Source organism: Scyliorhinus torazame, chromosome 30, assembly GCF_047496885.1.
Source record: "Scyliorhinus torazame isolate Kashiwa2021f chromosome 30, sScyTor2.1, whole genome shotgun sequence".
NCBI lineage: Eukaryota > Metazoa > Chordata > Chondrichthyes > Carcharhiniformes > Scyliorhinidae > Scyliorhinus > Scyliorhinus torazame.
Genome location: NC_092736.1, coordinates 32,350,311 through 32,370,429, shown reverse-complemented (window position 1 = coordinate 32,370,429; position 20,119 = coordinate 32,350,311). Strand labels below are relative to the sequence as shown.

The following is a 20,119-nucleotide window of genomic DNA, read 5'->3' as shown; positions in this document are numbered from 1 at the left end:
TCTGGAGCGCAAGCCTTTGGTATTATTGCTAGAATGTTGTCATAAGACCAAAAAACATAGGAGCAGAATTAGGCCACTCGGCCCATCGAGTCTGCTCCGCCATTCAATCATGGCTGATATTTTCTCATCCCCATTCTCCTGCCTTTCCCCCATAACCCCTGATCCCCTTATTAATCAAGTCATGACCCATAGCCTTTGCAGTATCCAGTGCCTTCAGGCATTTCTTGACATCACGTGGAGTGAATCGAGTTGGCTGAAGACTGGCATCTGTGATGCTGGGGACCTCCGGAGGAGACCGAGACGGATCATCCACTTTGCACTACCGGCTGGAGATTGTTGCGAATGCCCCAGCCTGGTCTTTTGCACATATGTACCGGGCTCCTCCATCATTGAGGATGGGAATATTTCGGCTGTTCGGCTCGCGGGTAGTCCTGTGTTGTAGCTTCATCAGATTCACACCTCATTTCTAGGTATGCCTGGGTACTGCTCCTGGCATACTCCTCATTTGGGCAGCACGGTAGCACAAATGGATAGCACTGTGGCTTCACAGCGCCAGGGTCCCAGGTTCGATGCCCGGCTTGGGTCACTGTCTGTGCGGAGTCTGCACGTTCTCCCAGTGTCTGCATGGGTTTCCTCCGGGTGCTCCGGTTTCCTCCCACAGTCCAAAGATGTGCAGGTTAGGTGGATTGGCCGTGATCAATTGCCCTTAGTGTCCAAAAAGGTTAGGAGGGGTTACGGGGATAGGGTGGAAGTGAGGGCTTAAGTGGGTCGGTGCAGAACCGATGGGCCGAATGGCCGCCTTCTGCACTGTATGTTCTATGCTCCATGTTGAACCAAGATGGGTTCCCTGGCTTTGTGGGAATGGTAGAATAAGGGATACGATGGGCCGTGAGGTTAGATTGCGGCTGAATACAATTCTGCTGCTGCTGAAATACCTCATGGGTGCCCAGTTTTAAATTTGTAGACCTGTTCAACATCTATCCCATTTAGCCCAGTGGTAGTCACGTTGAACACCAAGGAGGGTATCTGTGACGATATGCATAAGCAATTCTGTATGTTAATATGTTGGACCTCCAACCAGCAGGTGGCAGTGGTACTACACCACGTGACACTGCAACCTCGGGGAGTCTGAGTGAGGAGTCGTGGTGGATAGTCGTGTTTCGTATTAGCTCTCGTATTCTCGATGTTCACAGTAGTATTAGTTTTGTTTTCTACCCACATTATTGTAATTTAGTGAATCTTAACTAGTCACGAACTAGATATTCTTTGGTGCACTGACTCAATCATTGCAAAGCACTAGAACGTAACAGTATCCTCAATGTGAAGACAGAAATGAAATGAAAATCGCTTATTGTCACAAGTAGGTTTCAAATGAAGTTACTGTGAAAAGCCCCTAGTCGCCACATTCCGGCACCTGTTTGGGGAGGCTGGTACGGGAATTGAACCCGCGCTGCTGGCCTGCCTTGGTCTGTTTTAAAAGCCAGCGATTTAGCCTTGTGCTAAACCAAGAATTAAAAACCAAGACTGATCAACTGTTAGAGCTTCGTTGTGAAAAGGGTGTGAGGTGACTAAAACCTGTATTGTTTTTATAAAATAGATATCATATCCTCACAGCTATTTCAAAAACGTCAAGAACTGGACAAAGATATTTTAAAATGGGTGAAGCTATGTTTGCCTGTCACACTTGCTAAAAGGAGCGACTGAGGCAACATCATAGAAACCTGTGCCTCGTTACCTCTGAAGAGACACAATGACCCCCTATGTTCTGCAGAGACCAAATTCAAAGGGAGCTGTACAAAACCCATCTGTATTTCATAATCCAGGCTGGCCAACCAGAGTCTATTTGGTTGCTAGGACCAACCTTCTTTTCAATTCTTATTGGAAGAGACAATTAACCACCTTGGGGACCCAGTTGAGGGATACACAACCCATGTCAAAGACCATGTGGAGAGGTGGGAGTCACCTGACACCATTGCCTTGCTGCACTGCAAAGTCCATCTGCCATACCATCTAACTAGCAGAAACGCAAAAAGGAGCTCTGCCTAGGTTGAATGCCTGGCCACATCTACACCGTTTCTGCTGGGACTTCTGTACAATTGCCTACAAGACTGATTAATCTCCTCTTGCCTATCTCATTGTGTGTACTGAACTCTACCGGAAAAGTAAAATATACAGCATCGGTTTACAGCTCGCCGACCTCCATGAACACACATGAAACACCATTTCTTCGCTCTGTGATCTCTGCATCACTAACCTTTCTTTTTCTATATCTCTCTTTTACTGCAACCACTACCTCGCATTTTGAGTGTGTGCAAATAAACTAACCCTTTGAGTTCATCCTATCATGGGTTTGCTATGGGGTTTTTAACAAAAATTGGACCATATCTAAAGCGGAGGGTTTGGGAAATGCAGCTAATGAAATAACAATTGGGCTATGGACTGAAGCAAAACATTTCCTACCAACTTGAAGACTGAAAACAAGAGGAAGAAGAAATGCCAGTGTTGAGTTATGATATTCTATGATGTTTAAATCCTGCTAATCCTACTTGTTACATGTATTGATTTTTACTTGGTGTCATGGAATTCATTGATCTCTGGGTCCCTGTGTGCTACATTAGTAGTATGTGGAGATGGGAACATTTCAGGTGCAGTATTGGATAGGTACATGGATTACGGTAGAATGATGGGGTGTAGATTAATTTGTTCTTAATCTAGGACAAAAGTTTGGCACAACCTCGTGGGCCGTAGGGCCTGTTCTGTGCTGTATTTTCTATGTTCTATGAATGTTCCAAGGACAGGGATGGGAAGTTGTGTGTAGAGTCTGAAGAGATAGGCGAGATACTAAATGAATATTTTTCGTCAGTATTCACTCAGGAAAAAGATAATGTTGTGGAGGAGAATGCTGAGCTCCAGGTAAATAGATTAGATGGCATTGAGGTACGTAGGGAAGAGGTGTTGGCAATTCTGGACAGGCTGAAAATAGATAAGTCCCCGGGACCTGATGGGATTTATCCTAGGATTCTCTGGGAGGCCAGGGAAGAGATTGCTGGACCATTGGCTTTGATTTTTATGTCATCATTGGATACAGGAATAGTGCCAGAGGACTGGAGGATAGCAAATGTGGTCCCTTTGTTCAAAAAGGGGAGCAGAGACAACCCCGGCAACTATAGACCGGTGAGCCTCACGTCTGTAGTGGGTAAAGTCTTGGAGGGGATTATAAGAGACAAGATTTATAATCATCTAGATAGGAATAATATGATCAGGGATAGTCAGCATGGCTTTGTGAAGGGTAGGTCATGCCTCACAAACCTTATTGAGTTCTTTGAGAAGGTGACTGAACAGGTAGACGAGGGTAGAGCAGTTGATGTGGTGTATATGGATTTCAGCAAAGCGTTTGATAAGGTTCCCCACGGTAGGCTATTGCAGAAAATACGGAGGCTGGGGATTGAGGGTGATTTAGAGATGTGGATCAGAAATTGGCTAGCTGAAAGAAGACAGAGGGTGGTGGTTGATGGGAAATGTTCAGAATGGAGTTCTGTCACAAGTGGAGTACCACAAGGATCTGTTCTGGGGCCGTTGCTGTTTGTCATTTTTATCAATGACCTAGAGGAAGGCGCAGAAGGGTGGGTGAGTAAATTTGCAGACGATACTAAAGTCGGTGGTGTTGTCGATAGTGTGGAAGGAAGTAGCAGGTTACAGAGGGATATAGATAAGCTGCAGTGCTGGGCTGAGAGGTGGCAAATGGAGTTTAATGTAGAGAAGTGTGAGGTGATTCACTTTGGAAGGAAAAACAGGAATGTGGAATATTTGGCGAATGGAAAAGTTCTTGAAAGTGTGGATGAGCAGAGGGATCTAGGTGTCCATGTACATAGATCCCTGAAAGTTGCCACCCAGGTTGATAGGGTGGTGAAGAAGGCCTATGGAGTGTTGGCCTTTATTGGTAGAGGGATTGAGTTCCGGAGTCAGGAGGTCATGTTGCAGCTGTACAGAACTCTGGTACGGCCGCATTTGGAGTATTGCGTACAGTTCTGGTCACCGCATTATAGGAAGGACGTGGAGGCTTTGGAACGGGTGCAGAGGAGATTTACCAGGATGTTGCCTGGTATGGAGGGAAAATCTTATGAGGAAAGGCTGATGGACTTGAGGTTGTTTTCGTTAGAGAGAAGGTTAAGAGGAGACTTAATAGAGGTATACAAAATGATCAGAGGGATAGATAGGGTGGACAGTGAGAGCCTTCTCCCGCGGATGGAAATGGCTAGCACGAGGGGACATAGCCTTAAACTGAGGGGTAATAGATATAGGACAGAGGTCAGGGGTCTTTACGCAAAGAGTAGTGAGGCCGTGGAATGCCCTACCTGCTACAGTAGTGAACTCGCCAACATTGAGGGCATTTAAAAGTTTATTGGATAAACATATGGATGATAATGGTATAGTGTAGGTTAGATGGCTTTTGTTTCGGTGCAACATCGTGGGCCGAAGGGCCTGTACTGCGCTGTATTGTTCTATGTTCTATGTTCCAATACTGGTTACATTGAGTCTTGCCTAGTAACAAGAGTGAGACCCTCTAGGATTGTTTTGATAGGTCCCCAGATCAGGTCAAGTGCCAATTAACAGCTTATCTTGAGGCAGTCAGTTTGGGGACGTCAGCCTGCAAGTGTCACAAAGAGAGGGACAGGAACAGGTCCCAGCTGAGCAAAGTTAAAGAAATAGCTGTGGGGAGCAGACTTTAAGTAAAGAGGTCATTAGAGGTCATTCCCCCTTTGGTGCATCCTTGGCATGACCATAGTTCTAAACGTAAGCTGGTCAGCTGGTGTTTGACTGTACACAAGAATCCAGGGAGAAGGAATGTCGGAAGGTGAGATTGAAACCCTGTGCATTGGGCCATTAGGGCATACAGTGCAGAAGGAGGCCATTCGGCATATCGAGTCTGGTCACTAAGGGCAATTTAGCATGGCCAATCCACCTAACCTGCACATCTTGGATTGTGGGAGGAAACCGGAACACCGGGAGGAAACGCACGCACATACGGGGAGAATGTGCAGACTCCGCACAGACAGTGACCCAGCGGGGAATCAAACCTTGGACTCTGGCGCTGTGAAGCCACAGTGAAGACGTGACTTAATGAGGTTTTCAGGTTGATGAGAAGTTTTGATTGAGGCGACGGGGAGTGGGTCAGTCACCAGAGGTCCCAGATTTATAATCCTTGAGCAGGGAGATCTTTATCCAATGAGAGGGTTATCGAGATCTGGGACAACTCGGCCTGAAGTGAACAAAGAAAATTACAGCACAGGAACAGGCCCTTCGGCCCTCCCAGCCTGCGCCAATCCAGTATTATCTAAACATGTCTTCTATTTTCCAAGGATCTACTTCCCTCTGTTCACCGCCCATTCATATATCTGTCAAGATGCATCTTAAATGATGCTATCGTGCCCGCCTCTACCACCTCCGCTGGCAAAGCGTTCCAGGCACCCATCACCCACTGCGTAAAAAACTTTCCACGCACATCTCCCTTAAACTTTCCCCCTCTCAAGGATCAAGGATAACCCTAAAGCTTTCTATAGATATGTCAGGAATAAACGAATGACTAGGGTAAGAGTAGGGCCAGTCAAGGGCAGTAGTGGGAAGTTGTGCGTGGAGTCCGAGGAGATAGGAGAGGTGCTAAATGAATATTTTTCGTCAGTATTCACACAGGAAAAAGACAATGTTGTCGAGGAGAATACTGAGATTCAGGCTACTAGACTAGAAGGGCTTGAGGTTCATAAGGAGGAGGTGTTAGCAATTCTGAAAAGTGTGAAAATAGATAAGTCCCCTGGGCCGGATGGGATTTATCCTAGGATTCTCTGGGAAGCTAGGGAGCCTTTGGCTTTGATCTTTAAGTCATCTTTGTCTACAGGTATAGTGCCAGAAGACTGGAGGATAGCAAATGTTGCCCCCTTGTTCAAGAAGGGGAGTAGAGACAACCCAGGTAACTATAGACCAGTGAGCCTTACTTCGGTTGTGGGCAAAATCTTGGAAAGGTTTATAAGAGATAGAGGATGTATAATCATCTGGAAAGGAATAATTTGATTAGAGATAATAAACACGGTTTTGTGAAGGGTAGGTCATGCCTCACAAACCTTATTGAGTTCTTTGAGAAGGTGACTAAACAGGTGGATGAGGGTAAAGCAGTTGATGTGGTGTATATGGATTTCAGTAAAGCGTTTGATAAGGTTCCCCACAGTAGGCTACTGCAGAAAATATAGAGGCATGGGATTCAGGGTGATTTAGCAGTTTGGATCAGAAATTGGCTATCTAGAAGAAGCCAAAGGGTGGTGGTTGATGGGAAATGTTCAGACTGGAGTCCAGTTACTAGTGGTGTACCACAAGGATCTGTTTTGGGGCCACTGCTGTTTGTCATTTTTATAAATGACCTGGAGGCGGGTGTAGAAGGATGGGTGAGTAAATTTGCAGATGACACTAAAGTCGATGGAGTTGTGGACAGTGCGGAAGGATGTTACAAGTTACAGAGGGACATAGCTAAGCTGCAGCGCTGGGCTGAGAGGTGGCAAATGGAGTTTAATGCAGAAAAGTGTGAGGTGATTCATTTTGGAAGGAATAACAAGAAGAGAGAGTACTGGGCTAATGGTAAGATTCTTGGCAGTGTGGATGAGCAGAGAGATCTCGGTGCCCATGTACATAGATCCCTGAAAGTTGCCACCCAGGTTGAGAGGGTTGTTAAGAAGGCGTACGATGTGTTAGCTTTGATTGGTAGAGGGATTGAGTTTCGGAGCCATGAGGTCATGTTGCAGCGGTACAAAACTCTGGTGCGGCCGCATTTGGAGTATTGCGTGCAATTCTGGTCGCCGCGTAATAGGAAGGATGTGGAAGCATTGGAAAGGGTGCAGAGGAGATTTACCAGAATGTTGCCTGGTACGGAGGGAAGATCTTGTGAGGAAAGGCTGAGGGACTTGAGGCTGTTTTCGTTAGAGAAGAAGGTTAAGAGGTGACTTAATTGAGGCATACAAGATGATCAGAGGATTGGATAGGGTGGACAGTGAGAGCCTTTTTCCTCGGATGGTGATGTCTAGCACGAGGGGACATAGCTTTAAATTGAGGGGAGATAGATATAAGACAGATGTCAGAGGTAGGTTCTTTACTCAGAGAGTAGTAAGGGCGTGGAATGCCCTGCCTGCAACAGTAGTGGACTCACCAACACTAAGGGCATTCAAATGGTCATTGGGTAGACATATGGGCGATAAGGGAATAGTGTAGATGGGCTTTAGAGTGGTTTCAAAGGTCGGCGCAACATCGAGGGCCGAAGGGCCTGTACTGCGCTGTAATGTTCTATGTTCTCACCTTGAAATCGTGACCCCTTGTAATTGACACCCCCACTCTTGGAAAAAGCTTGTTGCCATCCACCCTGTCCATACCTCTCATAATTTTGTCGACCTCAATCAGGTCCCCCCTCAACCTCCGTCTTTCCAACGAAAACAATCCTAATCTACTCAACTTTTCTTCATAGCTAGCACCCTCCATACCAGGCAACATCCTGGCGAACCTCCTCTGCACCCACTCGAAGGCATCCAGATCCTTCTGGTAATGTGGTGACCAGAACTGCACGCAGTATTCCAAATGTGGCCTAACCAAAGTCCTATACAACTGTAACATGACCTGCCGACTCTTGTACTCAATACCCCGTCCGATGAAAGCAAGCATGCTGTATGTCTTCTTGACCACTCTATCGACCTGCGTTGCCACCTTCAGGGTACAATGGACGTGAACTCCCAGATCTCTCTGTACATCAAGTGGTGTCGATTCCATAAATAATTTTTACAAGGAATCGGGCGGGAACTGATCGGTTTAAGGACGAAATGCCAGGATTAACCTTCCAAAGGTACAAAAATGACAGTCTGAGAGCTTGCAGTGATTTAAACGCCTCTTAACCTTCCATTTACTAGAGAAACAAGTGGAGCCCTCCCCCACTGCGGGCGGACCAAGGCAGACAAGGAAGGACAGACGGACAGGGGCAGGGGTAGGGGACCTTCTAGCTGTGTATAAGATACCTGACTGGAATGGAGGCAACACTCTTATTTCTGGTTAAACCGTGACTGCGGGATGCAAGAATTGGCCAAATGTAAGGCATGCCCTTCACTCAGCCAGTGACATAACAAAGACTGAGTGGAAGAGTGTGAATTCAGCTGGAAATTAGGACACCGAGTGAAATATCAGAAATGTGCATGGAGTGGGTCGGGCACAAAAGAAAAAGACAACAGGCTGAGCCCATTATAAGCAATAATTTTATTATAGGGGTACTGGCACATTAAGCACATCTAAAATTGATGTGTTGCCTGCAGTGTCAATAAAGGTAATATTAAAGATAACCATTTCTAAGTACAATATAACAACATTCATATCAGAATGAAAATCTGAGTATTTAAAAGACAACATTAAATCTCTTATTTTGTTTTTACAGTTTATTTACAAAACAAATCAAAATACTTTTTTTTATTTACGAGTCAGTGAAGGAGCAAGACTATTTAGGATAGGCAGACTGTAGTCAGAGAGAATCTGGATGGATATAATCAAAGGAAATCGACACTGCCCTTGGCAGAGAAGGACTGGCTTCCTCAGTCCTCAGGCGAATCCCAAGTCTCGTCTTCTTCCACACAAATCTGATCTACTCAGTGAAAGTAAGGTGACCAAAGGGTGGCATTCTTTAGGAATAAAGATATTTGTTCACAAAGCAACTTGCCTAGCACCACACAGCAGTAAACACAAAATAGCACACCCTAGTTTGTAACTATATGGTTAAGATAGCATATACTGAAAGAGATATTATAGAGTTATAATAATGCAGTATTTAATAAACATGTAAATATTTGCTGAGCAGCGTGGTAGAACCGTTTCCTCTCTTACCTGTACAAAAACAAACAGAACGTTTGAAAAGATACAGGGCGAAAGAACTTTAAATATTGCAAGGGCAAAGCAGAGAGCAAGGAGAGACTCCGAGTGAGCCTTTGCAAATTCTTAATTCAAAGCAAAAGAGTTATCTAAGATGAAGGAAGTGATAAATAGCAGGTTGCATTTACACGCTCGACTCTAAGTCTTACTATGCACATAAAGTGATTACTTTTATATTTTATTGCTCGACATGGTGTTATGGCTAGAGTTTTATCTATTATTATTATTATTGGTACTTTGGAGACAAGAAAATTGCTAAAGTTCCATAAAAATGGATTAAATCCTATTTGAAAGTTTCCCGCCTGGAACTAACAGTTAAAGCCTTGTCTGGGCTTGCCCTATTAACACGTTTCTTTAGACTGGGAAATATATATTACAGTCCGAAAGGTCCACATTGGCCCAAACCCACAACATAAAACAGCTCCCTCCTGAGAAGGAGTGACACTACACAAGGACACAGAGACGCAGTCTGCTGGGATCTGACACATCAATGACAAAATACCAGGCCATTGTTTGGATGAGTTACAAATACACAAAGTAACTCAAACAGATACAGAGTTAAAAATATTCTTTTAAAAACGCTTTTTTCACCCTCTCCCCCCACCCCCCAACCCCGTAGAAAATATTTATTTTTATTGCTTGTGATTGAAAAATTGTTTTCATGTTAAAAACTGCTCTGCAATGTTCTAAACTTTCTGTTAACGAAAAAAAGAGATTAACTCCATTGTCCAATTGAACCATCAGAGGACACCTCTATGGATGCTGTGTGTGGGAAGCGTATCCCTGTGGAAATACATAATAATAATTTTTTATTGTCACAAGTATGAAGTTACTGTGAAAAGCCCCCAATCGCCACATTCCGGTGCCTGTTCGGGTAAGCTGGTACGGGAATTGAACCCATGCTGCTGACCTTGTTCTGCATCACAAACCAGCTGTCTAGCCCACTGAGCTAAACTAGCCATGCATGGTAACAAAGGTTAATAGAACAGTAAAGTTGCCATAGTCCCAGGAGACTATAGGCTGCTTCGCTCTTTGAGGGGGGAGAGCTGACTGCTGGTGATTTAACCTGAGGGCCACCACACCTCAGGCGAGGGGCAAGGTCGAGAAGGCGGGGCCTTCATGAATAACCTGAGCCGGTGCGGGGAATTGAACCCACGGACTATGGTTCGGGAGGGCTGTGAGCCACAGGTCTTCTGAGAAGCTGGCCCGACTTCATGATAATAATGGAGGACTAAGCCATGCCCATGGAGCAATGGAGCCAGCCGGCTCAGGGTGCGGCCTTACCATCTGGAAGCTGGAGCACAAGAAAGTGCAGAGAAGACAATGGAATAATTAACGATAATTAACAGAATGACTGGCTTTTAAACATTCCCGTGAATGCAGGATGGCCAATGTTCCAGATTGCTTCGAAGTCTCCAGAAATTAAAGACTTGGGAATTACTGCAGGAAACCCAGAGTGAATCATTGTAGAAAAAAAAAGGAGTGTGGTGGTCTCTACATTGTTTCATAGAATTTACAGTGCAGAAGGAGACCATTCGGCCCATTGAGTCTGCACCGGCTCTTGGAAAGAGCACCCTACCCAACCTCACACCTCCATCATAAGCCCCCATCACCCAGTAACCCCACCCAACACTAAGGGCAATTTTGGACACTAAGGGCAATTTTAGCATGGCCAATTCTCCTAACCTGCACATCTGTGGACTGTGGGAGGAAACCGGACCACCCGGAGGAAACCCACGCACACACGGGGAGGATGTGCAGACTCCGCACAGACAGTGACCCAAGCCGGAATCGAACCTGGGACCCTGGAGCTGTGAAGCAATTGTGCTATCCACAATGCTACCGTGCTGCCCTAATTGTCTTTGACGACTTATGTTTCTGAGTGACAAGGATACCAGACTTGGTGATAAACGCTGTGCGGCTGACTGTTACGAATCATCCAATTGGCCAATGAAAAGTCCATTCACTTTCCAATGTGCATCAGGGCAGGGCACCATGCGGGAGGAGTGGTGAGGTGATCAGAGTGGTCAGGGGATCAACGGTGGGAGCAAGGGGGCAGGGCTACATGAGGATGGATGTTTTGGTCGACCAACGCAAGGGAGCAGGCATGGGGAATGGCAAGATGGATGGGTTTGGAGATGAATGGCGAGGATGTGTGGTGGGGTTGGCGGATGTTACGGGATGATTACACCCCAATCACAGCAGAAGAACCTTGTTGAATGATGCAGCGAACAGAGATACCACGTGGATATTCCTGATGAATTGCAGCCTGGTTACCTGTGCCATTCTTCAGTGAGGACTGCACTTTGATGATGAGATTCTCTAAAGCAATGTGGTGCACACTTGCTCACGCCAGCGAGGAGAGATAAGTTGAGCATGGTGTCTTGACTCCTCCCCTGCCGACAACTTGTCAATACACCCTTTTCTCTCAGGCAGCTGGCTGCCTGTTCTGAAAATCGCTTATTGTCACAAGTAGGCTGCAAATGAAGTTACTGTGTCCTAGTCGCCACATTCCGGCGCCTGTTCGGAGGCTGGTACGGGAATTGAACCGTGCTGCTGGCCTGCCTGGGTCTGCTTTAAATGCCAGCTATTTAGTCCTGTGCTAAACCAGCCTCTACTGGTGTGACGATTGTCCCTTTAAGGATACCAGTCCACCCGTCACTATCATCACTGGGAGCTGGGTCGGCTGTTGTGCTTAAAGGGACACTCGCCTGGAAATGGGAAACAGATGGGGTCCAGGATGCAAATGGGTGTCGCCTCCTTTCTGGTTGTACCGGCTGAAGCCAGGGATCTGTCCTCCATCTCAATTTGGAAATACCCCACCCAACAGTGGCCTTCATTACCTGGGTGTGGGGAGGTGGGACTGTTTGTGAGAGCACTATGCTGGCGGATCGGAGGCAGACAGGGGCTCCTTTCAAATGTATCAAGCCACAGGTTGTGGCATTCGGATAGGTAGAAATGATTAAATAAAACATCAAGGAGTCTTGAGTGTTGTGGCGAATCCAGCGGTGGCCAGTATTCCATAGAGGTCTCCTCCATCAGCTCTCTCAATAAAAACAAAACTGCCTGCATATAACTCCAGCGGCTTCCAAACGCTGCCCATTAAATCACCTTAAATTGTAAATACAGACAAATATTATTGTAAGGTCAGTTTTAACTCGTTAGGGCCTGAATATCACTGCTGCGTTCACTGCTACATGAAATACTGACCTTTCCATACCGCCACTATAATCTAAATTATCCCTGAGCAAAAATTTCAAACCCTCCACCTGACCTCCAGGATCTGCCTCCGAGGATTCTTCCCACTTTAATCAGACTGCTGGATTGTCCTTCACAGTAACAGCAACCATCAGGCGCCTTTACGACTGGTCGTTTTGGAACACTACAAACAAACAGTGGCCTGACTGCGTGATCCAGGCTGGCTCCGGGACCGGAGGTCAGCGTGACAGCCGGACCAGGATTAATTCAGGATCCAGGCTGACTCCCAAGAACCGCACTGACTCCCGGATCAGAGCTACACTGACTGCCTCACACACAAACATTACACACAATCTAGTCAATAACCCTTAAGCAGAATAAGAGACTGTACAAACATTTTTCTTTTTAAATCTTCCCTGAGGGGGTTAAATGTACACCAGCAACTGCCCTTTGTACATATTGCACTACCAAGGAATGAAGTAAATGTGCAAAAAGCAACAGTGACAGACTTACTATTCACACGCGCACCCGCATAAACTCAACAGGCGGACACACACACACACACACACAGACACTCAGACACACACATATCACACACGCGGGGACACACACATACAGGCATAAACACACAGACACACAAACACACATCACACAAGCAGATGCACACGCAGAAACACAGACACACCCACCGACACACACACGCAAACCCATAATCACATGCAGACATACACACATGCGGACACACAGACAGGCATACACAAACATGCACACAGACAGACACACACACGCAGACACACACAAACATTTATTTTCGACATTTCTACATTTTTGCGTGTTTTTTTTGGAATGTCGTTCCACAAGGGAAACCTCCATTTCAAGGTTAATAAGATTTGCTTAACTCGTTAGCAGAGACGCACTTACACGGTGGCACATCAATTGAAAGGATCTCACTGGACCGCATCAGACATATTCTCACAAGAAAATAATACCAAGCTTCTTTTTTTAGAAAATATCACTTCTTTCTATGGTTGAAGCACTTTACAAAAAAAAACGTATGTCCGACACGAATCACCTCTCTTTTTATTGCAGGAATAATCTAAGTGCTTCCAAATGTTCATACCTGGGTTATAAAAATAGAACTCTCTCTCTAAAGTGGTCCAGACAAGGTTTCGCATTTTATAAATCATTTGATTCCATGACCTCTCACCATTACTATTCTTATTCTGTGTCAATGACACGTTAACCGGTCGCACAGACGATGGAAATTGGAGTGAGTTTGTCAATCAGACTAAGTATGTGGGCGTTCCTACCAAACACAGACATCAACCTAAACAGCAGCATCTAAAACTCCGAACCTCCCCTCCCGATACTCAATCAAGAAACTTGGATTTCTTGTGCACTTCCTATTAACGGAACTAATAAATACAACATATCATTTACAAATTGAGAAAAAAGTGCTTAAATTGCAGATTCATATATTGTCTCACAGCACATCAAGTTTAAAATGATATACTGGCAATAATAGTTATTCTATATACCCTGTAAAAGATTTGCTCTACATCAACTTCTCAGCATTATAATGTCACTGTACGCTGTGCTCTACACAAACTAAATGCATGAGAAAAAGAAGTTCAACTTTCACTAAGAAACTAATATTAATCTGCCCCTTGTCCCCGTCCCCTAAACTCCCATCCCCCAGAAAGAAAATGTGTCGCCTCTTTAATCCCTTCGGCTGTGCACGGCAACCTGCAACGCAGCGGCAGAAAACGTGAAGTAGCTTCAATAATTTGATGCGGGTACTTCCAGGGGTCCCAGCTCCTCTGACGGCAGTTAACCATCCGTTGGCATCATCTGCTCAAACTCAGAGCTGAACAGCTCCTTGTACAGGGGAGGGAAGTGTACCCGTACAATGTCCGGGTGTATTGCTTTGAACGACGACAGCTTCTCAATGTGTCGATTACACAGAGTTCGTAATGTGGACACCTTAGACAGGAGCTGGAAAGACGAGGTGGAAACAATTAGCAAACGTTTTCAAGGGTGCAAGCAGAACAGAGGCACTTCAGAACAAAGCCTTCTCGCACAACCGCGACTGGTGTGTCCCCATCACTGAGGGACACTGAGGTGGGTGGGTCACTTTTTGTACCACCTTTGGAATTGTAGCGCACGAAGAGGCCATTCGGCCCATCATCTCCATGTCTGTACTTTGAAAAGTGCAATCCATTCAATCGCACTCTCCTGACTTCACCTTAGCCTTGAGAATGGTCCTTTTTTGCCCTATATCCAATTTTCTTTTGAAAATTATTCATAGAATTCCGACAGCACAGAAGGAGGCCATTCGGCCCAGCGAGTCGGCACCGACCTGCTGCCCAACCCCCACAGTCCTGCAACCCCACCTAACCTTTGGACACTTAGGGACAATTGATCGTGGTCAACTCACCTAACCTGCACACCTTTGGAGTGTGGAGGTGGGGGGGGGGGGGAGGACTGAAGCACGCAGGGGAAACCCACGCAGATACGGGGAGAACATGCAAACTCCACACATTTTGATAAATCTTCCTCTTCCCCCTTTTTACAGGTTGCACATTCTACATCACATCAACTTACTGTGTGACAAAAAATAAAATCCTTCTTTTCCTCTCTGGCTATTTTTCTCAGGGTTTTAACCCTGCCCTCTGGCTACCAATTGGTGGGATCAGTGTCTCCTGATTTACACCATTAAACTGTTCGAGGTGAGGCTAATCTAGGCTGACTGGGGGGAGGGCACCAGAGCATCGATTCAGAATGAAGCAAGACAAAAAAGGAAATGGAAGGAATCACCCAGTCCAGAAGTCAGAGGAAGCAAAGGATAGAAAATACGTTTTGTAAGGCAAGGAATCCACATCGAGCAGTCAAAGAAACAAAACTTATTTTATCAAATAAAGTTAATTATATACACAACTTCAGTAGCTCCCTGCCGGGTCTTCTCTAGTGGGTGCCTGAGTGGCCACCTCTATTAATACAAATGCACAGCACGTTGTCACGGGTCACCCACCCCCTTATCGGGGGAGCTCGTATTCCACAGGTTTCACAGTGTAGTGAATCATCCCTACCCCACGAGTCCCTTGCGGGTGATAACAAGAAGCAACAAAAGGATTGTTTATCGATTCCTTTAAAAATATTTTATTCAGTTTTTCCAATTTTATACAAAAAACAAACAATAACGGTAACAGCAACAAACCTCCCTTTCAGCCTCCCCCCACCCCTCCCTCTAAAAGCTAACAGTCACCAACTCTTTGAAGTACAAAAAGAATCTTCGGTGGAACCCCTCAATTGCAGTGTATTTATAATAATATAATAATCTTTATTATTGTCACAAGTAGGCTTACGCTGCAATGAAGTTACTGTGAAAATCCCCTCGTCGCCACATTCCGGCGCCTGTTCGGGTACACAGAGGGAGAATTCAGAATGTCCAATCCACCTAACAGCACGTCTTTCGGGACTTGTGGGAGGAAACCGGAGCACCCGGAGGAAACCCACGCAGACACAGGGAGAACGTGCAGACTCCGCACAGACAGTGACCCAAGCCGGGAATCGAACCTGGGACCCTGGCGCTGTGAAGGAACAGTGCTAACCACAGAGTGTATTTTTTGAGATACAAGAATTCCACGAGATCCTCTCGGCCACACTCACGCACTGGGAGGAGAAGCTGCCTCCACCCCACCAGCAGCCCCCTTCGAGCAGAGAGGCGAAGGCTAGCAGGATTGTTCATTGATTAATGGCCTATTGTTATAAATCGGATGACATCTACGAGGTCAGGGCAATTGGTTTTCATAAATACGAGCTCCCCCACTAAGGGGGCGGGGGGTCTCGATCATTCATGGTTAAGAACTGTACAAAGTCGGGCAGGTATTGAACTGACAGAGCAAACCCGACTGGGATCTGATGTATATCATCAACACAACTGCTTTGCAATAAACCAAGTTTTCTTCTGACCAACTCAGTTTGGACTCATTTGCGGCCGACAAAATATATATCTCAATACAATAAACTGGGGAGCAGAGGACATGGATGGGCACTTGGGAGTTTGACATAGCTACGAGTGAAAAACGGCGTGACGAAGGACAGAAGTTGCATCCCAACATTGCTGGTTGCAGAGTTTTCCGAGCAGATGGAGACGGGGATAACAGGGAAGGTGGGACACAAATGAAGAGTTCCTTCAGAGAAGATCCTGACACGCCAGACTTTCTCTGACATCCCCTCCCTGTATCCCCCACGATACCTCTGATATCCCCGCACCGATTTCAGTTCCTGAACTGCCAATGAATAACCAGCATTTCATGGGCATTGTTGCCAGGGAGCGTTAGAAAGATAGGGCCGGATCCTCCGGACTCCCAGACGCCAAGTTTCCCATGGGGTTTTCCCGAGTTTACCATGCTAAATCGCTGGCTTTTGAAGCAGATCAAGGCAGGCCAACAGCACGGTTCAATTCCCGTAGCAGCCTCCAAGAACAGGTGCCGGAATGTGGCGACTAGGGGCTTTTCACAGTAACTTCATTTAAAGCCTACTTGTGACAATAAGCGATTTTCATTTTCATGGTGACGGGATTCTCTCTTCCCGCTGCTCGGCAATGGGATTTCCCATTGAGGCTGCCCCACGGTGCACTGCCAGCAGGAACTAGAATATTCTCCGGCCGTAATTTCATGCATTTAATAACTTGAATTCTTGTTTTAGTTTATTTTGAACACTTTATAAACGTTAAGGATACCTGTGGTGCAGGGCAGGGCTGCTGATAGCTGTGACTTGCTCAACAGTATCACTTTACCCTGGCATTCATGGCAAAGCATCCATGTCTTGCCCCTATCTAAACATGAATTATTCGTCTCTGGAGCATTTGTGGCTATTTCCATATCCAAATGCCCCTCCCAGGCCAACAGATTTACCCATCCTGACCTGGGCGGTTCAAGGCGTAGTCGGCAATGGAGGAGCGACGGAAATCTGGGATGGGCAAGAGTTCGGAATCTCCACAACTCCTCACAATAGCTCCATGGCCGACCTTCATCCCATCAATGAGGCCTGGATTCCTGGCCAGTTCTGAGAGGTCAATGGCCTGTGTCTAACTCACTGCCACACAAGCAGCATTTCAATTAACCACCACTTGGGGGAGGCAGGGAACGGCGCTGAAACGTCTGCAACACCGTATTCTCACTCTAGGTGGCACTGATTGCATTGAAATCATCATGATGCGATCGAGGGCTGCTTCAATGTGAAAAGGGAAGCTGCAATTTTTTAACACCGAGGGGTACGGGCCTGAGAATGCGAAAACATCACCAAAAGGCTAGGAATAGGGAGAGTGCGCAGCTGAACACGTGGCTGCAGGAATGGTGTAGGAGGGAGGGCTTCAGGTATTTGGATAATTGGAGCGCATTCTGGGGAAGGTGGGACCTGTACAAGCAGGACGGGTTGCATCTGAACCAGAGGGGCACCAATATCCTGGGAGGGAGGTTTTCTAGTACTCTTCGGGAGGGTTTAAACTAATTTGGCAGGGGAATGGGAACCGGATTTGTAGTCCAGCAACTAAGGTAGCCGATATTCAGGACGCCAAAGCGTGTAATGAGGCAGTGGGGAAGGGAACACTGACAAAGGAGAGTACTTGCAGGCACGGAGATGGGTTGAAGTGTGTATACTTCAACGCAAGAAGCATCAGGAATAAGGTGGGTGAACTTAAGGCACGGATCGGTACTTGGGACTACGATGTGGTGGCCATCACGGAAACTTGGATAGAAGAGGGGCAGAAATGGTTGTTGGAGGTCCCTGGTTATAGATGTTTCAATAAGATTAGGGAGGGTGGTAAAAGAGGTGGGGGGGGGGGCATTATTAATTAGAGATAGTATAACAGCTGCAGAAAGGCAGTTCGAGGAGTATCTGCCTACTGAGGTAGTATGGGTTGAAGTCAGAAATAGGAAAGGAGCAGTCACCTTGTTAGGAGTTTTCTATAGGCCCCCCAATAGTAGCAGAGATGTGGAGGAACAGATTGGGAAACAGATTTTGGAAAAGTGCAGAAGTCATAGGTAGTAGTCATGGGTGACTTTAACTTCCCAAATATTGAGTGGAAACTCTTTAAATCAAATAGTTTGGATGGGGTGGTGTTTGTGCAGTGTGTCCAGGAAGCTTGTCTAACACAGTATGTAGATTGTCCGACCAGAGGAGGGGCAATATTGGATTTAGTACTTGGTAATGAACCAGGGCAAGTGATAGATTTGTTAGTGGGGGAGCATTTTGGAGATAGTGACCACAATTCTGTGACTTTCACTTTAGTAATTAGAGAGGGATAGGTGCGTGCAACAGGGCAAGGTTTACAATTGGGGGAAGGGTAAATACAATGTTGTCAGACAAGAATTGAAGTGCATAAGTTGGTAACATAGGCTGTCAGGGAAGGACACAAGTGAAATGTGGAACTTGTTCAAGGAACAGGTACTACGTGTCCTTGATATGTATGTCCCTGTCAGGCAGGGAAGAGATGGTCGAGTGAGGGAACCATGGTTGACAAGAGAGGTTGAATGTCTTGTTAAGAGGAAAAAGGAGACTTATGGAAGGCTGAGGAAACAAGGTACAGACAGGGCGTTGGATGGATACAAGATAGCCAGGAGGGAACTGAAGAAAGGGATTAGGAGAGCTAAGAGAGGGCATGAACAATCTTTGGCGGGTTGGATCAAGGAAAACCCCAAGGCCTTTTACACATGTGAGAAATATGAGAATGACTAGAGCGAGGGTAGGTCCGATCAAGGACAGTAGCGGGAGATTGTGTATTGAGTCTGAAGAGATAGGAGAGGTCTTGAACGAGTACTTTTCTTCTATATTTACAAATGAGAGGGGCCATATTGTTGGAGAGGACAGTGTGAAACAGATTGGTAAGCTCGAGGAAATACTTGTTAGGAAGGAAGATGTGTTGGGCATTTTGAGAAACTTGAGGATAGACAAGTCCCCCGGGCCTGACGGGATATATCCAAGGATTCTATGGGAAGCAAGAGATGAAATTGCAGAGCCGTTGGCAATGATCTTTTCGTCCTCACTGTCAACAGGGGTGGTACCAGGGGATTGGAGAGTGGCGAATGTCGTGCCCTTGTTCAAAAAAGGGACTAGGGATAACCCTGGGAATTACAGGCCAGTTAGTCTTACTTCGGTGGTAGGCAAAGTAATGGAAAGGGTACTGAAGGATAGGATTTCTGAGCATCTGGAAAGACACTGCTTGATTAGGGATAGTCAGCACGGATTTGTGAGGGGTAGGTCTTGCCTTACAAGTCTTATTGAATTCTTTGAGGAGGTGACCAAGCATGTGGATGTAGGTAAAGCAGTGGATGTAGTGTACATGGATTTTAGTAAGGCATTTGATAAGGTTCCCCATGGTAGGCTTCTGCAGAAAGTGAGGAGGCATGGGATAGTGGGAAATTTGGCCAGTTGGATAACAAACTGGCTAACCGATAGAAGTCAGAGCGTGGTGGTGGATGGCAAATATTCAGCCTGGATCCCAGTTACCAGTGGCGTACCGCAGGGATCAGTTCTGGGTCCTATGTTGTTTGTGATTTTCATTAATGACTTGGATGAGGAGTTGAAGGGTGGGTCAGTACATTTGCAGACGATACGAAGATTGGTGGAGTTGTGGATAGTAAGGAGGGCTGTTGTCGGCTGCAAAGAGACATAGATAGGATGCAGAGCTGGGCTGAGAAGTGGCAGATGGAGTTTAACCCTGAAAAGTGAGAGGTTGTCCATTTTGGAAGGACAAATATGAATGCAGAATACAGGGTTAATGGTAGAGTTCTTGGCAATGTGGAGGAGCAGAGAGATCTTGGGGTCTATGTTCATACATCTTTGAAAGTTGCCACTCAAGTGGATAGAGCTGTGAAGAAGGCCTATGGTGTGCTAGCGTTCATTAACAGAGGGATTGAATTTAAGAGCCGTGAGGTGATGATGCAGTTGTACAAAACTTTGGTAAGGCCACATTTGG

The 20,119-nt window shown here is 46.1% G+C and overlaps 2 protein-coding genes across 2 annotated transcripts in view; one reads left to right on the top strand and one right to left on the bottom strand.

Moving 5' to 3' along the window:
* Positions 1 to 20,119, top strand: part of anxa2b (annexin A2b) — a 316,940-nt gene that overhangs the window by 130,401 nt on the left and 166,420 nt on the right. The gene's annotated exons all lie outside the window — the stretch shown is intronic.
* Positions 8,265 to 20,119, bottom strand: part of LOC140404486 (nuclear receptor ROR-alpha A-like) — a 113,367-nt gene continuing 101,512 nt past the window's right edge. The window contains exon 9 of the mRNA XM_072493095.1: positions 8,265 to 14,133. Coding sequence (XP_072349196.1) covers positions 13,969 to 14,133 — 165 coding nt within the window. The 3' untranslated portion in view covers positions 8,265 to 13,968. The remainder of the gene's footprint in view (positions 14,134 to 20,119) is intronic.